The sequence below is a fragment of the Vulpes vulpes genome, chromosome 3 (assembly GCF_048418805.1).
Source record: "Vulpes vulpes isolate BD-2025 chromosome 3, VulVul3, whole genome shotgun sequence".
In the NCBI taxonomy this organism is placed as follows: Eukaryota; Metazoa; Chordata; class Mammalia; order Carnivora; family Canidae; genus Vulpes; species Vulpes vulpes.
Window position 1 is genome coordinate 81,408,722 of NC_132782.1, and position 21,363 is coordinate 81,430,084.

At 52.1% G+C, this 21,363-nt stretch overlaps 2 protein-coding genes across 3 annotated transcripts in view; one reads left to right on the plus strand and one right to left on the minus strand.

Annotated features, from left to right (window-relative positions):
* On the plus strand, positions 1 to 10,842 carry NSUN5 (NOP2/Sun RNA methyltransferase 5). 2 transcript variants are annotated; one of them, XM_026019681.2, is made up of 11 exons: positions 1 to 170; positions 256 to 378; positions 1,045 to 1,219; positions 1,314 to 1,422; positions 8,982 to 9,120; positions 9,212 to 9,327; positions 9,655 to 9,833; positions 9,990 to 10,200; positions 10,273 to 10,413; positions 10,497 to 10,611; positions 10,694 to 10,842. In XM_026019681.2, the coding sequence occupies exons 1-11, from the start codon at positions 78 to 80 to the stop codon at positions 10,715 to 10,717; spliced, it is 1,425 nt and encodes a 474-aa protein (XP_025875466.1). In that variant the 5' UTR covers positions 1 to 77; the 3' UTR covers positions 10,718 to 10,842. The 2 variants fall into 2 exon arrangements, with proteins under 2 accessions (XP_025875466.1, XP_025875467.1); XM_026019682.2 differs by having other exon boundaries at positions 10,718 to 10,842.
* Positions 10,836 to 21,363, minus strand: part of POM121C (POM121 transmembrane nucleoporin C) — a 26,626-nt gene continuing 16,098 nt past the window's right edge. The window contains exons 6-13 of the mRNA XM_072752890.1: positions 19,484 to 19,575; positions 18,770 to 18,843; positions 18,179 to 18,303; positions 17,951 to 18,053; positions 17,512 to 17,688; positions 15,000 to 16,637; positions 13,520 to 13,642; positions 10,836 to 13,107 (exon numbers count right to left, since the gene is read on the minus strand). Of these exons, the coding sequence (XP_072608991.1) occupies positions 13,010 to 13,107; positions 13,520 to 13,642; positions 15,000 to 16,637; positions 17,512 to 17,688; positions 17,951 to 18,053; positions 18,179 to 18,303; positions 18,770 to 18,843; positions 19,484 to 19,575 (2,430 nt within the window). The 3' untranslated portion in view covers positions 10,836 to 13,009. The remainder of the gene's footprint in view (positions 13,108 to 13,519; positions 13,643 to 14,999; positions 16,638 to 17,511; positions 17,689 to 17,950; positions 18,054 to 18,178; positions 18,304 to 18,769; positions 18,844 to 19,483; positions 19,576 to 21,363) is intronic.

A 21,363-nucleotide genomic window follows, 5' to 3' on the forward strand; every position in this document is an offset into this window, starting at 1 on the left:
GGAAGTGCGGGCGCGCGGGGCGATGCCGAGGCAGGCGTGCTTCGCGACAGAGCCGTAAAGGCGCGTGGGATGGAAGCATGGCGCTGTACGCGACGGCGGCGTCTGTGCTGGCAAACGTGGAGAGCCGACGGGGCTCCATCAAGGGGCTGGTGTACGCCAGCAGCTTCCAGGTAGCGGGGTTCGGGGTTCGAGCCGGGCGGGGGGCCAGCCGGGTCGGGCCCCCGCCTCAGCCGAAGTTCTCTCCGCCGCGCGCAGAACGTGAAGCAGCTGTACGCGCTGGTGTGCGAGACGCAGCGCTACTCCGCCGTGCTGGACGCCGTGATTGCCAGCGCCGGCCTCCTCCGCGCCGAGAAGAAGCTGCGGCCGCACCTGGCCAAGGTAGCGGGGCTGGGCGGGGGGCGAGGCCGGGCTGCGAGTCCCTCCGGACCTGGTCTTGGCGCCTGACGTCAGCACGTCGCCCGCGTGAAAGGAGGTTGAGCGGGCTGTAACCGGCTCACTGTTTGAGGGGGGGTGGAAATGCTGTAACTTTGAGCCTAAGTGTGGAAGATGAAGAACAGAAGTGTTAAGTAGGGCAGCCTGGGTGGCCCAGCAGCCTAGCGCCGCCTTCAGCCCGGAGTGTGATCTTGGAGACCCGGGATTGAGACCCACGTGGGGCTCCCTGCGTGGAGCCTGCTTCTCCCTCTGCCTGTGTCTCTGCCTCTCTCTCTTTTCCTCTCATGAATAAATAAATAAAATCTTAGGAAAAAAAAGTGCTAAGTAGCCACGGCGGGGACTCTGACTCAAACGGAAGGGTGATGTGGGCAAGGAGGAGGGTTGGGACCCAGCGCTCCGCTGGTGAGCAGCCCTGGGGAGCGGAGCGGGACAGGAAAGTAGGGCACAGGGGTCAGGTCCCCGCTGTGTCTTTAATCGCTTGTGTGGTCTTGGGCAGAACACCTCACTTTTACGTGTCACACTGCCTGGATGGCGCTTCCAGTTTCATCCAACACTGTGGAATTCCAGGACATTAATGCTTCGTGTTTTTTCTCTTTCTTTCCCCGTCCCCAGGTCCTAGTGTATGAGTTGTTGCTGGGAAGAGGCTTTAGAGGGGGCGGGGGCCGATGGAAACCTTTGCTGGACCGGCACCAGGCAAGGCTGAAGGCGGAGTTGGCCCGGCTCAAGGTTCAGCGACGTGTGAGCCGCAACGAGGACCTGTTGCAGGTGGGATCCAGGCCTGGCGCAGGTGAGCTGTAAGGAGTTGTGATGAGGGCGCCGGCTCTCAGGCCCTCAGAGGAGAGGGCCTTGCTCCTGTCCACTCACTGCTGATTGCTTCCTAGCCTCCCAGGTGCCTCGCTTTGTGCGTGTGAACACTCTCAAGACCAGCTCTGACGATGCAATTGATTATTTCAAGAGGCAAGGTTTCTCTTACCAGGGTCGGGCTTCTAGGTGAGCTGAGAACCCTGCCTGACTGCCCTTCTCTGGGGGGTGGGGGGGCGGTGGGGCGTGGGCTGCGGGCTGCCTGGGCCACTGGGGAACAGGGATGGGGGAAGAAAGAGGAGTGGTTGTGACTGCACTCTGGTTTTCTCATATTTTCCCAGCAGTTTCTCCCTCCTCCAAAGCCTGGCTTCCTCCATCCCTTAGCACTGATTCACCTGGGAGTTCCATCCTATGTTCTTCTAATGTATTCCTCCGTTTCTCTTGCTCTGACTCCTGTTTCTGTCTGATTGGTGTCTCCCAGTTTAGATTTCTTCCCACCCTCAGGTTCATCTCAGTGTTCCACAGACACCAAAGCTACAGTGTGTGTCAGACTAAATTCATCTGATTTCTGCACCACCTTCTTTTTTAATTGTTAAACCATGTTTACCCAAAATTCAAGATTTAAGAGAAATCCTTCCAAAACAGTGTGCTTAAACATGCATTACTGGATTACTTTGCAGCATTTTTTTGTATCATTGAGGTAAAATTGACATGTAGTGTTAGTTTCAGGTAGACAGTGTAATGATATGTGTGTATATTCCAAAATAATAGCCACAATAAGTCTAGTTAATATTTGTCACCACTTATAGTTACAGAAAGTTTTTTTTCATCACAATGAAAACTTTTTTTTAGGGGTGGGAGGGCCAGAGGAAGAAGGAGAGAGAGAGAATACCTCGTGCAGGCTTCATACCCAGCTTGGAGCCTTGCTCAGGGCTCTATCTCACTGAGATTAAGATCTGAGCCTCTGTCAAGAGTTGGATGCCTAACTGACTGAGCCACCCAGGTGCCTTTCCTTTTTTTTTTTTTTTTTTTTTTAAAGATTTTATTTATTCATGACAGAGAGAAAGGCAGAGACACAGGCAGAGGGAGAAACAGGCTCCATGCAGGGAGTCCAATGTGGGACTTGATCCTGGGACTCCAGGATCACACCCCAGGCCTAAGGCGGTGCTAAACCGCTGAGCCACCAGGGCTGCCCCCAGGTGCCTTTCCTTGTGATGAGAACTTTTAAGATTCCTTAGTGTCTTTCAGATATGCAGTACAGTATTTATTATACTTACCATGCAGTACATTAGATTCCTGGGACTTATGTATTTTATAACTGGAAATTTATACCTTTTGACCACCTTTACGCCTTTTTGCAACCCCCTCCCCCCCTGTAATCACAGATCTGTTCTCTGTATTTATGAATTGTTTTTTGTTTTTAAAGAGTTTCCACGTATGAATGAGAACATACAGTATTTTCTTTCCCTGATTTATTTCACTTAGCATACTACTCTCAAGGTCCATCCATGTGATCGCAAATGGCAGTATTTTCTTCTTTTGGCTGAATAATATTCCTGTGGGTGTATAGATGCATGTACATACACACATACGTGTATATGTAGTTACGTATTCTCCATCTAACGGTTGACATTTAGGTTTCATGTCTTGGCGATTATAAATCTGCGGTAAACAGAGTGCAGATATCTTTTTGAATTAGTGTTTTCCTCTTCCTTGCATAAATACCTAGAAATGGAACTGCTGGATCATATGGTAGTTCTATTTTTAATTTTTGATGAACCTCTATACTATTTTCTACAGTGGCTGTGCCAATTTATGTTCCCACCAGCAGTGTAAGAGGGTTCCCTTTTTCCCACATCCTCGACAACACTTGTTATTTCTTGTCTTTTTGGTAATAGCCATTCAAACGGATGTGCGGTGAGATCTCATTGAGGTGTTGATTTGCATTTCTCTGATGACTAATGGTGTTTAGCACCTTTTTGTGTAGCTGTTGGTCATCTCTCTGTCTTTGGAAAACTGTCTGTTTAGACCCTTTGCAAGTGTTTTCAATCACTTTTTTTTTGGCCATTGAGTTATAGGAGTCATTATATATTTTAGATGTTAACTCCTAATCCAGATACGTGATATGTAAATATTTGCATCTATTCTGTAGGTTGCCTTTTCATTTTGTTGATGGTCTCTTGTGTTCAGAAGCTTTTTAGTTTGATACATTCTCCTGTTTACTTTCGCTTTTGCTTTTTGTTTGGAGTCGAATCCAAAAAATCATTGCTAAGACTGATGTCAGGGAGCTCACTGCCCATGTTTTCTTCCAGGAGGTTTCTGATTTCAGAGGTCTTATTTAGGTCTTTAATCCATTTGGAGTTAATTTTAGTGTGTGATGTGAGAGGGGGCTCCATTTTCATTCTTCTGTGCGTGGCTTCAATCTTCCCAACACCATTATCGAAGAGGCCGTTTTTTCCGTTGTATATTCTTGGCTCCTTTGTCATAAATTAATTGATGATATAAGTGTGGGTTTATTTCTGGGCTCTCTGTTCTGTTTCATTGATCTGTGTGTCTGTTTTTATGCCAGTACCAATACTGTTTTGATTTCTGTAGCTTTGTAATCTTGCTTGAAATTAGCAATTGTGATACCTCTAGCTTTGTTCTTTCTCAAGATTGCTCTGGCTGTTCAGAACCTTTATGTGCCGGGTGCAGCTCATGCATCAACAGCTGGTCTCATCCTCCCAATGACGTCCCCCAGCACTCTAACCCTGCTCTTTAAATTCCACATGACCCTGTTTTCTGCTTGTGTCTCAAGCAGTCAGCAGGGGTTTCACTAGCTTGGAGGTGGCTCCTTTGGGACCTGTCTGGTGGCACTGGAGGCAGATGCCACAGTAGCAGTTGAGACACATGCAAGAGAAAACAGATTAAGACAGTAATTCTCTGGGGTGCCTGGGTGACTCAGTCAGCTGAGCATCTCCCTTTGGCTCAGGTCATGGTCCCAGGATCCTGGGATCAAGTGCCAAGTCCAGCTCCCTGCTCAGCAGTCTTCCTCTGCCCCTCCCCCTCTGCTGCTTTTGTTCTCTCCCTCCCTCTCTCAAATAAAATCTTAAAAAAAAAAAAAAAAAAAGACCATAATTCCTTAAACCAGTGGTAACTTCTTTCTCTAAGAACCCCAGGATCCAAACCATTGCATTAATATCACCTAGCCTGGAGGTGAGATCACTCAGGGCATTCACTTGTGTCCTTATGTGATTTAATAAAGATGTACGTGAGCAGACTCATGAGGTACAAACAGACAACACTGCGTTTGGACAAAGGCACCAGGGCTTCCTTGTGAGACAGTAATCATGTCCAAGGCCATCCTGTTTCTGAGGACAGCTTTTGTCATTAGAGACATTTCAGTGGTTGGTAAGGCAGGCTTTGTCAACTGCCACTCACGCTGTGCCAAATGAGTTTAGTAAGGGCTTCTGATGTGCTTTAATTTTCTACCTTTGGTAGTTGCCTTGGGCGTGATTTAGAATACACAGGGCATGTTACAGAATTCACCAAATCGCTGTATTTCAAGGGCGGTCTGGCTTCCTTGGCAGTGTGCTCTCCCACCCGGGTGCCACGGTGGGCATGCTTCCTATACACCTAGTTAGCTGTCTGCCTAAAGGTGAGGTGCTGGGGCTCGTGCCTGAGCCAGGGCATCAGCTTCTCAGCAGCCAGGAGGAATCAGTGCCTTAGGAGCTGGGATGTGGAACACAGTGAGGACTGCCTTGGCCTCTTGCAGGTGAACCTGCACTCTTTTCATGTATCCTGACCCCACAGGGGCTTATTTGTGGCCCACCCTTCAGCTTCCCACTGTCCAAGCTGCAGGGTTGATCCCCTCACAGCAGCCCACAGTGTGGAGGAGGGTTAAGGGCCAGGGCTCATGAGCCATCAATGGCCAGAATGCTCTCAGTTCAGCCATGGCTGCCGCACCATGTTTCTCCCTGAGAGGCTTTGCCTGGAGGAGTGTGGTGCATACTACTAGAAATTTTTGCCCCTTAGTGGGGGGCGTGGTGGGGTGGGGTATCTGGTTTCTGTTTCCTGGAACTGAGTGTCTTGGGGGCACTCTCCCCTTCTGTCATCTCTGCCACAATGTGCAACCCACACCTTCCAGAGTCACAGAGACCTTGAATTCCAGTTGCTGCCCAACTTAGGAGACGGCCAGAGCTTTCATGTTTCAATGTTCCCTAGCATTTTGCCTTCTCAAAGGCGTCTTGCTCCCTGGTCCCCACTCCAGCACATGCCCTTTCTTTATCAGCTGGTTTAAGAGGCAGAGGTGCTGTGTGCCAGGTGGGGAGTATGAGTCCTCCAGACCCCAAAACTCCTACCAAGGCTTGCACACGTCTTTCACATTCTCAGGAGCTGGACACACGTGCAGCTTATCCATCACAGTGTCTGGGACGAGGTGTATCTTAGCCGATGAATTGACTTCCCAAACATTATGGCAGTGCCTGGGCCTTGAGTTCTGTGGGTTCACCACCCAGCCTTCCACAGATGCTTCAGCAGGGCCTGCAGGATGGCCTGCCACAGAGACACATCTTCACACGTCCACGTTATAGTGTGAATGCAATGGGCCCATTCTCCTGTGTGAGAAGGACACGGGGGACAGGCCTCCGGCCGCCATTCTGTGACACACAGTGGGGTTGTGCAGGGAACCTCAGAGGAACACTTGAAAGGTCCATCGTTGCTCCTCATGTGAAGGCAGATTGAGCTTGTCTCTCTACTGAAAAAGACATTTGCTGAGACTAGCACAGCGTGGTTCCCTCCTAGTACCATGGCCAAAGTGTCTAGGATGGTGGCAGTGTTGGGCACAGCCACATGCACAAGGGTGGGGGCTACCTGGATTAATTTAGGGTGTCCTGCTGTTACCTGCCGGGAGCCTGCTGTCTCTTCTGTCAGCTGTATTGGGTGTTGGAAGGGCTGGGGGCAGGGCACTCCAAGCTGCTCTTAGATGGTTTCTCCTTCGACCCTGTGTGGTTTGTATCATTTGACACTCCGTCTGTGGGGGTGGCAGGCTCCCAGGTTCCCAGTTGGCATTTCCCCTCTGCACTGGTTTAACTCTGGCTAGAATTCACCCAGCTGTTTGACCTGGTGGGATACCAAGGCCCAGTGTGTTCCCTGGAAGTGGATAGAGACCCCACACTCTCAGGCAGGGGAGAGTCAAGGGACATCCTTGACTGGAATCATTGAGTCTTAAGGTTTTCCGCAGGTTGACCTCTGTTCTGGTGGGGGCCTTATAGCAATGAGGTCAAATCTTGTGTGCTTCCAGGTTACTTTCTCCAGACCCTCTACAGTCTATTGGGATAGCGTTTTGGCTTTTTGATTTCCCCTCTTGGTCCCGGGTCTTTCCCTTAGCACCCTAAATATCTTGTACGAGCGGACTCAGCGTTGATGTGAGCACCCTGTACCTGGAGCTGGGGGCAGGATGGAGAATGCTGGCTTTCCTTCCTGCCCTGATGTGGCCCTGTCATGGTCTTCAGAGACTGGAGTGCAGAGGGCTCTTCTCACTCCCAACTCCCTAAGAATCCATTGTACCTCCTCTAAGATTCCCAGGGTCCCACATGGCTAGGAAGGTCCCCCTTATTGGGCCAAGTCTCCCTGTGGGCTAGAATAATCCAGTATTTAAGGACATAAGTATCTTGAACTCCATGTAAGTGTCACGCAGCCCCAGCCGGAGGGCAGGCTGTGTGGCCAGGTGGCTCATTTTCTCTGCCTCCTGTGCAGTCAGGGAGAAGCCATTGCCCTGTGGCCCGCTGCTGCTGCAGCTGCACCCCAGTGTGTTCCCTGGCCTGCTGGAACTCAGCAGCTCTGCCAGTAAGCCCAGAGGGAGGGGACTCCCTCACTAGGGGCCACCCTACTGGCCAGGGTTGTTCTTGCTGCTTTTGCTTCTCCTTGTATTGGGGTCCACTGCCCTGGGGTGCATCCGCGTGGCTGCCTGTCACAAAGGCAGCCCTTCTCTTTCTCCCTCCTTACTTCTCCAGCAGTTCGCTTTGCCACCGTGTGATCTGTGCAGTTTCTCAAACAAGTGCATTAAAGCAACCCATGCTTTCGGGGTGTCCCCATACCCACACAGCAGTCGATAAGCATCTGACATATGGGCCACCCCTCCCCACATGGAAAGGTCACTGTTGCTGGCTAACTGGAGACCATTCCGGTAGATGCCTCTTTCCTAAGCCCTTTTCCTGGGTCTCCAGGCTGGCCACCCGTTGGTTTGCAAACTCAGGAGCTTCCTGGGTGTGATCTGAAATTGGTCCCCGTACGTGGAGTGAAGGGAGCAACCAAGAAAGGCAGGCCACCCCACATGGGTAGGCAGCAGGTTTCCTAAGCAATGGGACTTACCTGTGAGGCTTGTCTTGGGTGCAGCGAGACGTCTCCACGTCCACCTGTCAGAATCTTGGAGTTTCTAGAGAGGCCTTCATGGATTCAGGGTCATGTGCTCCAGCTGGTCTCTACACTGTATCAGTTTGCCGAGGCTATGTCCTGGGGCAGCCTCCTTGGGCAGCCTCTGGGAGCGGGGGGCCAAGCAGGATGCCCCTGCCATACGGCTGCGGGGCCTGATCGCCCAGGTTACGCTCCCAGCAGTGGCTGCATCTTCTCTGTGACCTCACCCGGTACAGAGTTCATCAGTGTATGGAAACAACAAATGCTCGTATATGGATTTTGTATGCTGCCACTTTACTAAATCTGTTTAAAAGTTCTAATGGTTTTCTGGTTGGAATTTTTAGGGTTTTTTACATATGTCATCTGCAAATGGTTTCACTTCTTTCCGGTTTGGATGCCTCATTTCTTTTTCTTGTGTGATTTGCTGATTAGGCTCTGTTGATGTTGAGTAAAAGGGACAAGAGGGGTGTCCTTGTCTTGTTCTTGACCCTAGAGGAAGAGCTTCTAGCTTTCAGCCCTGAGGATGTTAGCTGTGGGCTTTTCGCATATGGCCTGCATTATGTTGGGGTGTATACCCTCCACACCTGCTTTGTTGAGCTTTTATCATGGTTGGGGGTTGAATCTCGTCAGATGGGACGATCAGGATCTTTGATTTTGTGTATGTGGCGCCACGTATGGATTGGTTGGCAGAAGCGGTGGCATCCCTGCACTTTGCACCTCCAGCATCCCCCGTCTTCAGCTAAGGGATGGCATTGCCATCCCGCAGCCGTGTGGCCAGGCCAGCAGCTGAGTCCTTCGCGGCATGTCCACCCTGCCCATAGTGCCTTCTCAAGCATGTCCGCTATCTTTCTGTCCTCCCGGACCCTGCCTGCTATTTTCTGTCATTGTTGGCAGATGAACCTTCTGAGCCGGTCTCCCCATTTCCAGACTTCAACCACAGTTGACTGTAGAGTGATCCACCATGCTGAAAATCTTGCAAACCCTTCTTTGGCTGGTCCTTGTGTCCTGGCCCCTGCTTCTGTCCCAGGCCCACTGCCAGTGTTTCCCTGGCTCCGCCACTTCCTTGGTCTCTGACAGCTCTGGGGAGTCCCCTCTGCCCCCTCCCTCTCCCCATCTCTTGTGGCGTGTTGCCTGGAGGCCAGAGTGATACGGGAGTGGCTGTGGCTTCTGGCTCTGCCCCTGGCTGGCTTGGGGACCCGCTCGCCATGGGCCAGGTGCAGTGCCCCATGCTCCTTCCCCGAGTTCAGGAGTGTGGCTTGTACCCTAGCCTGTCAGGGGAGGAGCCCCTGTAAAAGGTCCAGCCTGGTGCTCAGCCTGGAGGAACTCAGTGTTCAGTGCTTCTCCTTCTCTGGCAGCCTCGAGGACCTACGGGCTCTCAAAGGGAAGTGCTTTCTTCTGGACCCCTTATTGCCAGAGTTGCTGGTGTTTCCGGCCCAGACAGATCTTCATGACCACCCACTGTACCAGGCCGGTCACCTCATTCTACAAGACAAGGTAGGGCAGGTGGACGGGAAGGGGAGAGAGTGGGGGTTGGCGCCCACTGCCCCGCCCCAGTCACTGCTCCAGCCCTGTGCTCTGCCACCAGGCCAGCTGTCTCCCAGCCATGCTGCTGGCCCCACCCCCAGGCTCCCACGTCATCGATGCCTGTGCTGCCCCTGGCAACAAGACCAGTCACTTGGCTGCTTTTCTCAAGAACCAAGGGTGAGTGCCGTGGCCACTCAGGAGGGGGTGGGGGATCCTATACTTGGAAATCAGGAACTCTGTTCCAGTGGGGCCTGAGGCTGAAAAGGATGTTCCTTTAAGGAATTCCATCTGGACCTAGAGCAGTTGGTGGTGGTGCCCTCAGCTCAGCTTCCCAGTGGGTAGCAGGTGGGAGATAGGAATCCATCAGCCCTGGGCGCAGAATCCCCAGGTCAGGTCTCTAGACATTGTCCCTTCTTTTCTGGGTCCCGAGTGGACGTATTCTCGGTCAGATCTTTCGGCCCTTAGGTGCCCCAGGATTTGTTCCAGCTTTCCCCTTTTCCTCAGGAGGATCTTTGCCTTTGACCTGGATGCTGGGCGACTGGCGTCCATGGCTACCCTGCTGGCCCGGGCTGGAGTCTCATGCTGTGAGCTGGCTCAGGAAGACTTCCTGGCAGTCTCACCCTCTGACCAGCGTTACCGTCAAGTCCAGTATATCTTACTGGATCCTTCTTGTAGTGGCTCAGGTGAGATGGGGACAAAGTATAGTTGAAGGACCTGCAGCTCTGGGGTTGGCATTAGTGCTGACTCCTCACCTGGTGACCCCAAGCATATGTTCTCACTTGTGAAGCAGGGATCTCGATGCAGAACGAGGCAGTCTACAGGTGACACTTTGTCCTTAGGAATGCCAACCAGACAGCTGGAGGAGCCCGGGGCAGGCACTCCTAGCAAGGCACGCCTGCAGGCCCTAGCCGGGTTCCAGCAGCGAGCACTGCGCCACGCGCTCACCTTCCCCTCCCTGCAGCGTCTGGTGTACTCCACATGTTCCCTCTGCCAAGAGGAGAATGAAGATGTGGTGCAGGATGCCCTGCAGCAGAACCCAGGGACCTTCAGGTAGCAGGGATCCACCGGGTCCTGGGGAAGGGGCCTGCAGGCTTTTACCCAGAACTCCTCTGTTCTCCATAGGCTGGCTCCCGTCCTACCCTCCTGGCCCCACCGAGGCCTCAGCAGTTTCCCAGGGGCTGAACACTGCCTCCGGGCCTCCCCTGAGACCACGCTCACTGGTGGCTTTTTTGTTGCGGTACTGGAACGGGTAGAGGTTCCAAGGTGAGTGGGGGGGTGGGGGGTGGGGCTGCATGGAAGGTGCCAGAGGACCAGGATGCATCTGACTTAGGTACTTTCCTTCTTAGCTCAGTCCCCCAGGGTGAAGCATCGGCACCAGAACTCACTCTCAGCGCAGCCCCACGGAAAAAAAGGAGACCACGCCGGACTGTGGCCCCTCGCACACTGCCCCTCACAGAGCAGGTCTCCTGAGCTCTGCTGCCTTGGGTGGGAAGGAAGGAAGACCCTGGTCCTCCCCACAGCTCAGCCAGCAGTTTTTTGAAAGGTTCTATTGTTTTTATTGCCTTAGGAAGGAAAGCGGTAACCCTAGTTCTCCAGCCGGAGAGTGTGGATTTCCTTGTCCTCTGGGCCCCTGTTCTTGCTGGTGAGAGAATTCTGCCCACAAAAATAAAAGGCAGGACATGGTCTACGGTAGATCACAGTTGTTTTTTTTTTTTTTATTCTTAATGACATAAGCAAGGAGAAAAATCTCACATTCATACTAAAAATTCCAACTAGACTCACAGGAATTACTAAAAATTCCAACTAGACTCACAGGAATTAAGTCTTTGTCATGGAAAGTCCCAGTCTCCTGTTCCCGTCCAGTGCACGTACGCGTACACACCCACACCCACACACCCACCCCACACCCTCACTCAGGCTGCGCAGGGACACCCTCTCCCTGGGGCTCCCGGACCCACGGTCCTGCCTGCAGAACTGAGGTAAACTAGCTCCAAGCACTCAAACCAAGAGGACCTACCTTCTGTCAGGTATCTGTGGAAACTTGGTTTGTAGGCCCGGGGCCTACTGCCCCCACCCCCAACAGGTACACAGGACTGGAGGTTCAGGCCGCCCCCTCTTCCCCAGGGGTGAGGAGGGACAGTCCCCTGCCACAGCACTCAACCTCAGTCATGGGGGTGAGGGGAAACTAGTTACATCTACATCACATTATTTATAAAATAAGAATTACATTTTCTATTGTGTGTCCCGAGGGAGCTCTGGCCCCTCAGGAAAGCTGCCTAGGACAGCATCTGAGCCTCCTCTTCACACAGGCATAACTTAACTATACAGCTAATTCCTAGTCAATAGCATTTATACTTAACCACCTCAGTGAACCAAGCTTGAAGGAATTTAAAAGGCAATTTAGCTTAAATACAAAAATAAATTTTTATTTTGTTAAAAAATGTTTAAATATTTTTTTCTTTTAATTTAGACACACGCATTCATACTTCTCCCAAAGAGGATGGGCATGGCAGCAAGGCTCTTGGGCCCAGGGTTTGTGATCAGGGAACAAAGGAGAAGAGGGGAGGCTCTGTTGGGTGTTGGGGGAACCTGAAGAATTCTGAAGTGTGGTTCCTTAATTTTGGTTTTCTAACAGGTCCTGGGGTGGATCTAGCCCACGCTGGGGTCAGGTCAGGTGGGTGGGAGGGAAACAGTGGAGGGAAGAGATCTTTGCTTCCCCTTGGCCCCATCCTCTTGGGCTGCCAGCCCTTAAAGTCAAAACACCATTTGAAAATCCAGGAGTCAGCACGTGTAGCCATAAAGTGGTGCTACTTTCCACATTCAATTAGCGAGGCCCCAGAAACTTGAAACAGTTAAGTCCGGCACTACCAACATGCCGCCACTCATACAATTCAATTCTTCCTCCAAACTCGATTCAAAGAGCAATAGACATGAGCATCAGACAGGAACACAGGACAAAGCTTTAAACATACAACCCTGGGGAGGAGAGGCGGATGCGTCCCGCGGAGGCCAGCAGGGAAGGTGGGCGAGGAGGCAGCTCAACAGCAGGGGGGTAGGGGGTGTCCTGTCTGCTCCTAGAGCTCCCCCCCCCCCCCCCCCCCGCCCGAGCGAGGTATCTCCCCTGCAGCTGCCAGGCTAACAGTCTTGTGCCACCAAGCTTTTAGGGGCCAAACTGGCAGAGGGATGGGGAAAAAACATTGACTTGGACTTGGCAGGAGGAAGTGGAACGGCAGGAGCAGCACCCACTGGGGTCTCCAAGGCAAAGCTAGATTCAAGGTCATTTAAAAAGGGGTAGATCCTGCAAGGAACCAGTGAGGGACAAAGCAGCAAGAAACGGGGAAGCTGGTCCCCTAATGGGACCCAAGGAGAAACACTTTTATAGGCAAGCCAAGCAAGGTAAAGATGCGGGGCCGACCCAGCTCCCCAACTTCTGGCAGCCAGGGCCTGGGCTGTGCCAGAGACGCCTCCCACCCCCGGCCCCTGCCAAGCTGGCTTCAGGAGGGGCGTAGGCAGGAGGGGAGACTGCCTGACTACGCTCATAACGCCAGACAAGAGTCAGGGAAGGAGGTGGACGATATGTACAGATGTTCTTTAGTTCTCTCCAGCTTCACCGGAGCTGTTCAAGTACAGGTAGCAGGCCACCGCCCCCCACCCCCCACTGCCACCCCCAGGGCCTGAGGCTTCTTCCTCCAGGAGCCAGATGGCTGCCAGGGCTGCCGCTGCCTCCCACTGGCAGAAGCCAGAGATCTGGGGGAGGTTGCTTTATGGAACTAGAAGGTCCAGAGGCTCTTTCTAGCAGGTGCTGAGGTCCAGACTTGGGCAGGGAATCGGGGGGATGGAACAGGGACAAAGGCAAGGGCTATTTCTTGCGGGTATGCTGCCGGCGGGCCTGCAGTCGCTGCCGAGCCCCTGGGGTCTTGGATCCTGCACCAATGGAAAAGGAAGGGGCCGCCGATCCTGGAAAGATTCAACAAGGCCTCATCAGGGAAGTGGCTGCCTGGGGCTCTTCCCCAGGGACCCCAATCTCTGCAAGGTTAGGCCAGCAAAACCCTGGGTACTTAAACTGGGCTTACTGAAAAGCAGCCCTTGCTTTGGAGGAGGGGGGCGGGGGGAGACTAGTAAAAACTCAGAATCCCAGACAATGAGTGAGGAGGAAGGCATTTTTAACTGGCTCTTCAGAGCTCGGGAACATTCCTCCTCAACTGCATACCTGATCTGTGGTAGCCTCCCAGCCAGGCCACATCTTTCTTGTGCTTATGAGCCTGACCCTTCCCAGGGGGCCCCAGAGCCAGGAGCCTGCAAGCCCCCCTCCCTCTCTGGAGAAAGAGGCAGGGCATGCATGCTGGTGACGACATGACTTGTTGCTTACCAAAAGGTCCAACTCCAACAAAGCCTTGGTTGGGTGTTGAGGATGCCCCAAAGGAGAGACCACTGCCTGACACGCCCACCCCAGGGGCAGGGGTGTTCTGACCAAAGGTGGGTGTGGAGGTACCTAGAATGAAGAGACCACAGAAAGCTAGTGACTAGGCCCCAGGGTGTCCAAGCCGAGGGACTGAAGCTGGGGGGGGGGGGGGGGGGCATCTCCACAGTGCACCTCGGCCCTGGACCACTGTGCTGGCTTCCTTCCTTCCACAGCTGAGCCAAAACCCCACACTGGGGTCTTCTGGCCACCTAGGGAGCAGAGTCGCTGGATTCCCAAGGCCACCAAAGCACAGAAGAGGGGGACACTCAGACCCCCATTTTCCAGCTTGACCAGGTTACTTCCCTCTGACAATGAACTGAGTTCTGCTGCCTCTCCCTGTTTATCTGTCCCTCCCTCCAGAAACCTGACCCTTCAGCAAACATCCCCCACCCCTGCGGGTCCTCTCCCCTTCCCAAGGCCACATGGGGAGTACCCCTGACCTCACCACCAGAGCTCCACTGTCCAGTCCTGCCGCTGCCTCCCAACAGCCCTCAGGCCTCCTGGCTCCCAGCTCTGACCTGCCGCCTTCCTGTCTGCCTCCACTCCCACCCCTCCAGTCACCCCTCACCACTGCCAGGGACTGTCCTAGCCTCCAGGGGGACCCCACAGCACCTGTTGGAGCTGCAACAGTGGGGGTCACACCTGCCCTCCATGTGCTCATGTGTGAATGTTGCTGAAGGAAAACCTAGCAGTGCAGGCTAGCCTCATCTCAAATTCATAGCCCCAGTTCTCCAGCGCTCAGAACTTTCTGGCAATACTAACAGGTTCTTTACGTTCCTTTTCCCATTCTCCAAATGCCTACCTCGAGAAGCCCTTGTCTGTAAACACATTTCCCCAACCCACTCCCCACAATCTTCTCTCATTTGATTTTAAAACACAAGCTATCAGGATCAGAACTCCTTGTCACCTTCTACATGGCAGGTAAGATCACTTCATTCTTCTGAAATTCTACAGGGATCTCCCTTCATATTTAAAACCCAAATTTAATCCTCGCCTTTACTGACCATCAACTCTGTTCTGCCTGCCTCTACAGCACTGTGGATTTCACTTTTGAGCCACACCTTGCTTTTGTCTGTTCATGGTCAATTAGAGTTTGCTCCTGACCCTGGGCCTTTGCACCAGCGCCCCTGTGCCCCAGATGTAGACTTGGCTTAATGTCCTCAGAAAGGCCTGCCCTCCTTGACTATCTGAAGAGCTCCTCCACATCCACTCATGACATACCACTTTTTACCCAGACGCTTCCTCCTCCCTTGTATTTAACAACTGAACGTGTATTTAACTACCAAACATCAGTCCTGTCCCTGCCGTACTGTGAAGCTCTGAATGAGAGGGGACTGCACTTAAAACCGCCTCTGGTCCAGCAGACCAGGTCTACTCCTGATCTTACCTCCAAACACAGGTTTGCTCTCCGGTGTGCTGGCCACATTGAAGGCAAAAGGCGTGCTCTGACTAGGTGCGCCCAACGTGCTCTGACTCAAGCCTCCTCCAAAAGGGGTCGTGCTGGCAGCAGCCCCACTCTGTCCTGTACCGAAGCTGAACGCTCCAGAGGTGCCAGGGGTGGCCACGTTGATCCCAAAGCCCCCGCTGCTAGCTGGGCCAGCTGATCCCCCAAACGTGAAGGGTGACAGTGTTGTGCTGCCAAACATAGAGCTACCGGTCCCGCTGCTGGTGGTCTGGGTTGTCGCTCCAAAGCCAGAGGTGGAGGCCGCCCCGAAGGAGAATACAGATGTGGTGCTGCCAAAGGCTGGCTGGGTGTTAGCAGGGGTGCCGAAGGCAGAGGCAGTGGGCTTCAAACCACCAAAACTAGCCTGTGCAGGGCTGCCAAAGGTGGGCTGGGCTGGGCCAGGCGCTGGGGTTGCGGCTGGGGCCGCAGCTGCTGTGTTCCCAAAAGTGAAAGAGCTGCCGAAGCTCGGGGCTAGGCCTGGCTTAGTGGCACCCTGCTGCTGCCCATCGGTGGCCCCAAATGTGGGCTGCGGATTGGCTCCTGGATATGAAGGGAGAGTGGGCTTGGTGCTTGAGCCAAAGGGAATGTGGAAGGCTGGGGTGGTGGTGGTGGTGAAGGTCAGCGCTGGCTGGCTGCTGGTGGCAGGGGCGGGGGTGGTGAGGCTGCCACTGAACCCACTGAAGCAGGTGCTGCTGCTGCTGCTGCTGCTGCTACTGGTGGCTGTCTGCACAGCCCCAGGGACGGATTGGCCAAATGTGGTGACTGTTGTCGACACGGGTGCCACAGGTGGCTTGCCAAACTGGAATATGGAGCCTATGGCTGGGCTAAAGCTGGCCCCGGAGGTGGGGGGGGGGGCAAAGAGGAAAGGCTGGGCAGCAGAGGTGGTGGTGCTGGTCACAGTGCTCACGCCAAAGCTGAACGTGGGCTTTGAAGCTGAGTCTATAGAAGTGCCGGCTGCGCTCACAGGAGCCACGGTTGAGGTGGCACTGGCCTGGCTGGGGAAGAGAGGTGTACTCGCAGCAGTGGCTGGGGCAGCGGTCTGGCTGAAGAAGGCAGCAGACAAGGGCGTGGATGTCGGGGGCCCCATGTTGCCGAAGATAGGCTTGAAAGCGGGCTGAGGGCTGCTGGTGGGTGCAAGGAGGGCAGAGCTGGAAGGGGTCGTGGTGGTGACCTTCGAGGGGCTAGATGGCAAGGGGCCCTCATTCTCACTTTTTGGTGGGGCCATGAAGATGGGCTTGAACATGGGGGACGCGGACGACACGGTGGGGGGTGTCGACGCAGGGGGGTCAGCAGGCGGGGTGCTCAGCATTCCCAGCAGAAGACTCTGCTTGGGGGAGGGGGAGGGGGTGGGCGGGGCTGCAGGTTTGGCAGATGTCTCAGCCTGAGGAGCCAGAGGTGACTTGGTGGTGTCGGTGGCTGGCATCAGGGACGCAGCAGGGGTCAGCCCCGAGAAAGTGGCTGTGGACTTGGAGTCCGAGGAGGCGTCTGGAAGGGCCCCTGACTGTGAAGAGCTGAGAGAGGGCAGCAGGCTGGGTGTCTTTGGAGGCGAAGGGGCCACAGTGGTTGCCACTCCGGCAGATTCTGGGAAGAACAAAGAAAGGGGATACTGATGGCAATGATTCTGCACCCCCATGTGCCTGGCACAGTGTAAGGGCTTCTGTGTCAGTCAACAAACATGGCTGCACCTATAGCACAGACCCTTAACATATCTACTCCCTAAAATCAAGCTGGCATTAGCTCTACCCTTCAAGATCGTAAGATACAAAGGGATATGATTTGGCCAAACTGGGGGATAAATTATGTGGAGATGAAGGAAAACCCAATCATCCAAACTCAAGTCCAGTTAATCACTGAGATGCACCTTACTCACCCAAGAAAGATTTACTGTATGTACCTACTGTGTGTTGAGTGCAAAACATATAACCAGAAATGGAGGTCTCTCTGTCTTCCCCAGGCCCTGGGAGAGTCTGATGACTGACAGTTACTAAGTGATAAAGGGCTGAGAGAGGGGTGTGGCACATGCAGTGCCGTCAAGGACCCTTGGAAACCTAGAGAGAAAAGGACAGAATGTCCTCTTGTGCCTGTGATCTGAGAGGCATGAGACAAAACCTCGTAACCACATGATCCCACTTACATTTCAGAGGCACCTCACTAAACGTTATTCACATGTTACAGAGGATGACAGCAAGGCTCAGAGTAGCTCACGAAGTGCGTTTCAAATCACGAGCCATGTGACTAAAACTAGACTACCAACTCCAGCTTTAAGCACAGCAGCCCCCTTCCTGATAGCTTCCCGATTAGAGAATTCTGAAGCTCTTGAGCGCACACCAGGTTGCGTCTGGTGAGCCAATCATGCTCTCACAGATTTCTAGAGACCAGCAGGCACACTGCTTTTACTTCGACTGAAACCTAGGGGCACATCCTTCTACACTCTGCAGGAGGCTCTCCCACTCACCCGAGGAAGATGGCAGGCTAGCAGAACTCTGCATCTTCTTCAAGCTCTCGAGCAGCGGGTTGGTGTTTGGGGCTGGGAGGGTGGCTGGGGAGGTGGTGGTCCCAGCAGCAGGCGGGGTGAATGTCAGAGAAGGCTGAGTGGTAGGGGGCTTCTCAGTGACAGAATTCGAGGAAGTATCTAAGGAGAAAGATCGTGTTTGGCAGTTCTCTCCGGGGGCACATCACAGAGCACTCAGGTGTAAAAGGCATGTGACAAGATCTCATAACCATGGGATCCCAAACACAATATCGGCTCTGGAAATGTCTCCCCTCAATTCCAATGCTCACGGTTCCCCTGATTCTACCAAGGAACCAAACGGATTTCTCAGATGAGAAGGATCCAAATAAAACCCAAGGAAACAACTCCCCTCCGGAGCATGGAGCTGACTGGTCTTCCTTACCGGTCCCATCTGCCAAGGCCTTGTTAAACCACCGCAGCGAGGCTCTCTTTTCCAGATCCAGGTCTTCAGCAGTGATAGAATAGCCAAGCTGGGGAGGTGGGGGCTGCCAGAGGGAAAGATGAGAGGCTTGTCAGTCAGAGAAGCTGTAAGAAACATGTACTTAGCTTTTCTAGAACTTAGGAGTGCTGCCCTGGGTGGGTGGGCAGGTATGGATGGACAGAGCCCTACCAGGGTCAGCCGGGCCCCTCGCCGGGAGGGCAGCAACTGAATCTTCCGCTTGCGCTGCCCAGAGCTGCCAGGTGTGGGCGGGGAGCTCCACGAGTTCTGTGCCTTCCACATGGTTGTATCTGCAGCTAAAGAAACAAAAGACGGACTTGTCAACTTCCTCTTCTCTTCCAGGAATGGCTAGGTGTGTCTATCCACCTGATCTTTCCACACTGAATCTTCACGGAGTACCTCTGAAAGGTTGTATCTTCCATGGCTGGGGTTTTGGATAGTTTTTGCAAGATTTCTGATAGGAGAGTATGAAGAGGTAACTGCCCCAAATGCAGACATTAAGTGCTTACTGGATAGTCGTTTCCTGGACTGCTCACAGATTTCTCTGCCTTAGCGGATCACCAGGCCATAGGCACATTGGGCCGCACTGTAGATCCACCAGTGCCAGACTACGAATCTCTGAACTTATAAGCCCTTTTCCTTCTGGGCCTGGTTGGCCCTCCACATAGCAATGCTCCGCGCAGGTTTTCCAAGAGGCAATGGTCTACACACCCTCCAGAAACACTCCCAGCACAAAACATTCTTGCACACTTATCAACCTACCTTTTTCTCCCTGGGCCTCCTTGTCTGCTGCCAATGGAGTCGAAGAACTGGAGTGATGAGAAAGCTCATCTTCTCTGCAGGCAGAATAGGCACAAGTGCGCTTAAAAACACCTCCTGACAGAGTACAGGTGACTTCCTATGCCCTCCTAACTACCAAGTGGCCAAAGTCTAGAACAATCAAGATTTAAGATTACAGTATGCCAGAATAAAATATTTAAGAAATCAAAAGAAAATTCCTACAAAACAAAGGAAGTCTGTTCACAGATGCCATGGGAAACTTTTGTCTCATAGCAGGAACAAAAACAATAACCTTCAAAACCTTACTTACAATCCACCAAGTCTCTGAGAGCTGCAGTCACACTTCTGACCCCTAAAAGCAGTGTTCTAGTCAATTTTCGATGCCTAGAGGGTCAGTTGGGAGTCTAGAATGTGAACTCTTCTGCCCCTGACGTAACTTCCTCTGTCCCCCTACCCTCCGTGGCCTCCACGCACACCCTGGTCACTTGAGCTGCAGGATGAGAAAGGGAGGCAGAGCTTCTAGGGTCAGCACAGGAGACCATTAAGAGAGGAGGAGCAGTGCAGGCAGGATTTCGTTGTCCTCAATGGCAATTTTTCAGATTCTCCAAATCATAGCTGCAGGAAGCCTAAGAGCCGAGTATACGTTCTTCTTTCCCGCCCTCTCATTCATCTACAGCATGAGTCAGGACTCATTACCTGATTTTCTTTGCTGGCCTCTCTGGTGTCTGGGAGCGGGATGAGGCTGGGCTAGAGAATGGTGATGAGCTGGGCCCACTTCTCTTCCAAAACTGAAAGGCAAACAGCAGCGACATGACCAAGCCTACAGGACAATATAACTTTGTGTTCTGTTCAGCACTGCATATCAAGTCTCCTTTTCAGTGACTTGAACATCTCTTTATGGGGTGCCTGGTTGGCTCAGGCAATAGGACATGTGACTCTTAATCTTGGGGTTGTGTTGGGTGCAGGTTATTTAAAAATAAAATCTTAGGGGTGCCTGGGTGGCTCAGTGGCTGAGCATCTGCCTTCGGCTCAGGGCATGATCCTGGATTCCTGGGATCAACTGCCAGTATTAACTAAGGGGGAAAATAATCTGAACAAGTAAAGGAAAGATAACTAATAAATGTTCAAGGAGTCAATGTACTTTAAGTGGAATGTTACGTGCAGTAGCGGTTTAGAGCTATGATGCGCGTTTACTCTATATTGTCTACAGAACTGACAAAATTAAGAAATTGTCCCAACCACTCCCCCCCAATCCTACTATAACCAAAATAAGCCAGTAAACTAATTTAGTTTTCCTTTAATTTAGCTTTACTACAACTTTTTAAAAAATGTGCATAAATGACATTTATGACTTTTGCAACATCCCCCCTGACAGCAAAGATGCTCTGTTCTTAAACTCCTCTCCCACAAAGCAGCCTCCCAACAAAGTAACTGACAGAGCAAGCACTCTGTACACAGTTGCATTAAGTCTTTAGCCTAATTACAAAAATACTAAGCTATCACTGTAGACCTTTTCCTACTGAGAAGCTTCTGGTGATTTCTTAATTCAGCAATAGTTACATCATATGAGAGGCACCTTGGTGCCTCAGTCAGTTGAGCATCCCAACTCTTGGTTTTGGCTCAGGTCATGGATCTCAAGGTTGTGAGATCAAGCCCTGTGCTCGGTGGGGAGTCTTCATGAGATTCTTGCTTTCCCTCTGCCCCTCATCCCACTTGCACGTGTCCTCTAAAATAAGTAAATCTTAAAAAAAAAGAAAACCTCTCTTTAATAAAAGTATTGCTATGGGAACCCTGGGTGGCGCAGCGGTTTAGCGCCTGCCTTTGGCCCAGGGTGCGATCCTGGAGACCCAGGATCGAATCCCACATTGGGCTCCCGGTGCATGTCCCTGCCTCTCTCTCTCTCTCTCTCTGTGTGACTATCATAAATAAAAATTAAAATTAAAAGAAAAAAAGTATTGCTATGCAGCAAGAAAACTCTATTGTACATGCTTTGTATCATCTGAATTTTCAACCACACATTTCCATAAAATAGAAATAAAACCTATGCAGGCAGGAAATAAAAACATCCCAAAACAAAACAAAAACCATAAAATTAAAGGCACACATTTTCAAGAAAAGCATGGGAGTCCTGGAACTCCACATAAATATAATGACCATATCAAGTGAAAAGGTAGCAAAAGATATAACAAGTCATAAAAATAAATTGTCAATCTATGTATCTAGCAGTCGATTTAGTTCCACACTATAATTCAATTTTTATTTGCTCAGTTTCCACTTTAGAGAGGTACTATAGGTTTCTACTTGACAAAGAATGCAAAGATGAGCAAGAGCACTCCATCACCAAGAGATTTACAATGTGGAAAAGAGACAAGAGAGTACACTAATTGACTGTAACAGTCAAAAGGTAACAGAGGTCTCTGCACGGGAGCCCCAGAAGAGACAGGATGCAGAGCTGGTGAGAAGAATTGGTACAGGATAGAGGTGATGTATGAGAGCCTTTCATGACTTCACAAAAAGCTCCTGAAGAAAGACAAGCTGTACAGGCTCATGACAGAATGGACACATCATCCCACAGC

What these genes read in the sequence shown, in the direction of transcription:
- NSUN5 (XM_026019681.2), top strand. Translation starts at nt 78, where the DNA reads ATGGCGCTGTACGCGACGGCGGCGTCTGTGCTGGCAAACGTGGAGAGC. An exon ending in CAGAACCCAGGGACCTTCAG is followed by an intron (nt 10,201 to 10,272) that starts GTAGCAGGGATC and finishes TGTTCTCCATAG; the next exon opens with GCTGGCTCCCGTCCTACCCT. An exon ending in GAACGGGTAGAGGTTCCAAG is followed by an intron (nt 10,414 to 10,496) that starts GTGAGTGGGGGG and finishes TTTCCTTCTTAG; the next exon opens with CTCAGTCCCCCAGGGTGAAG.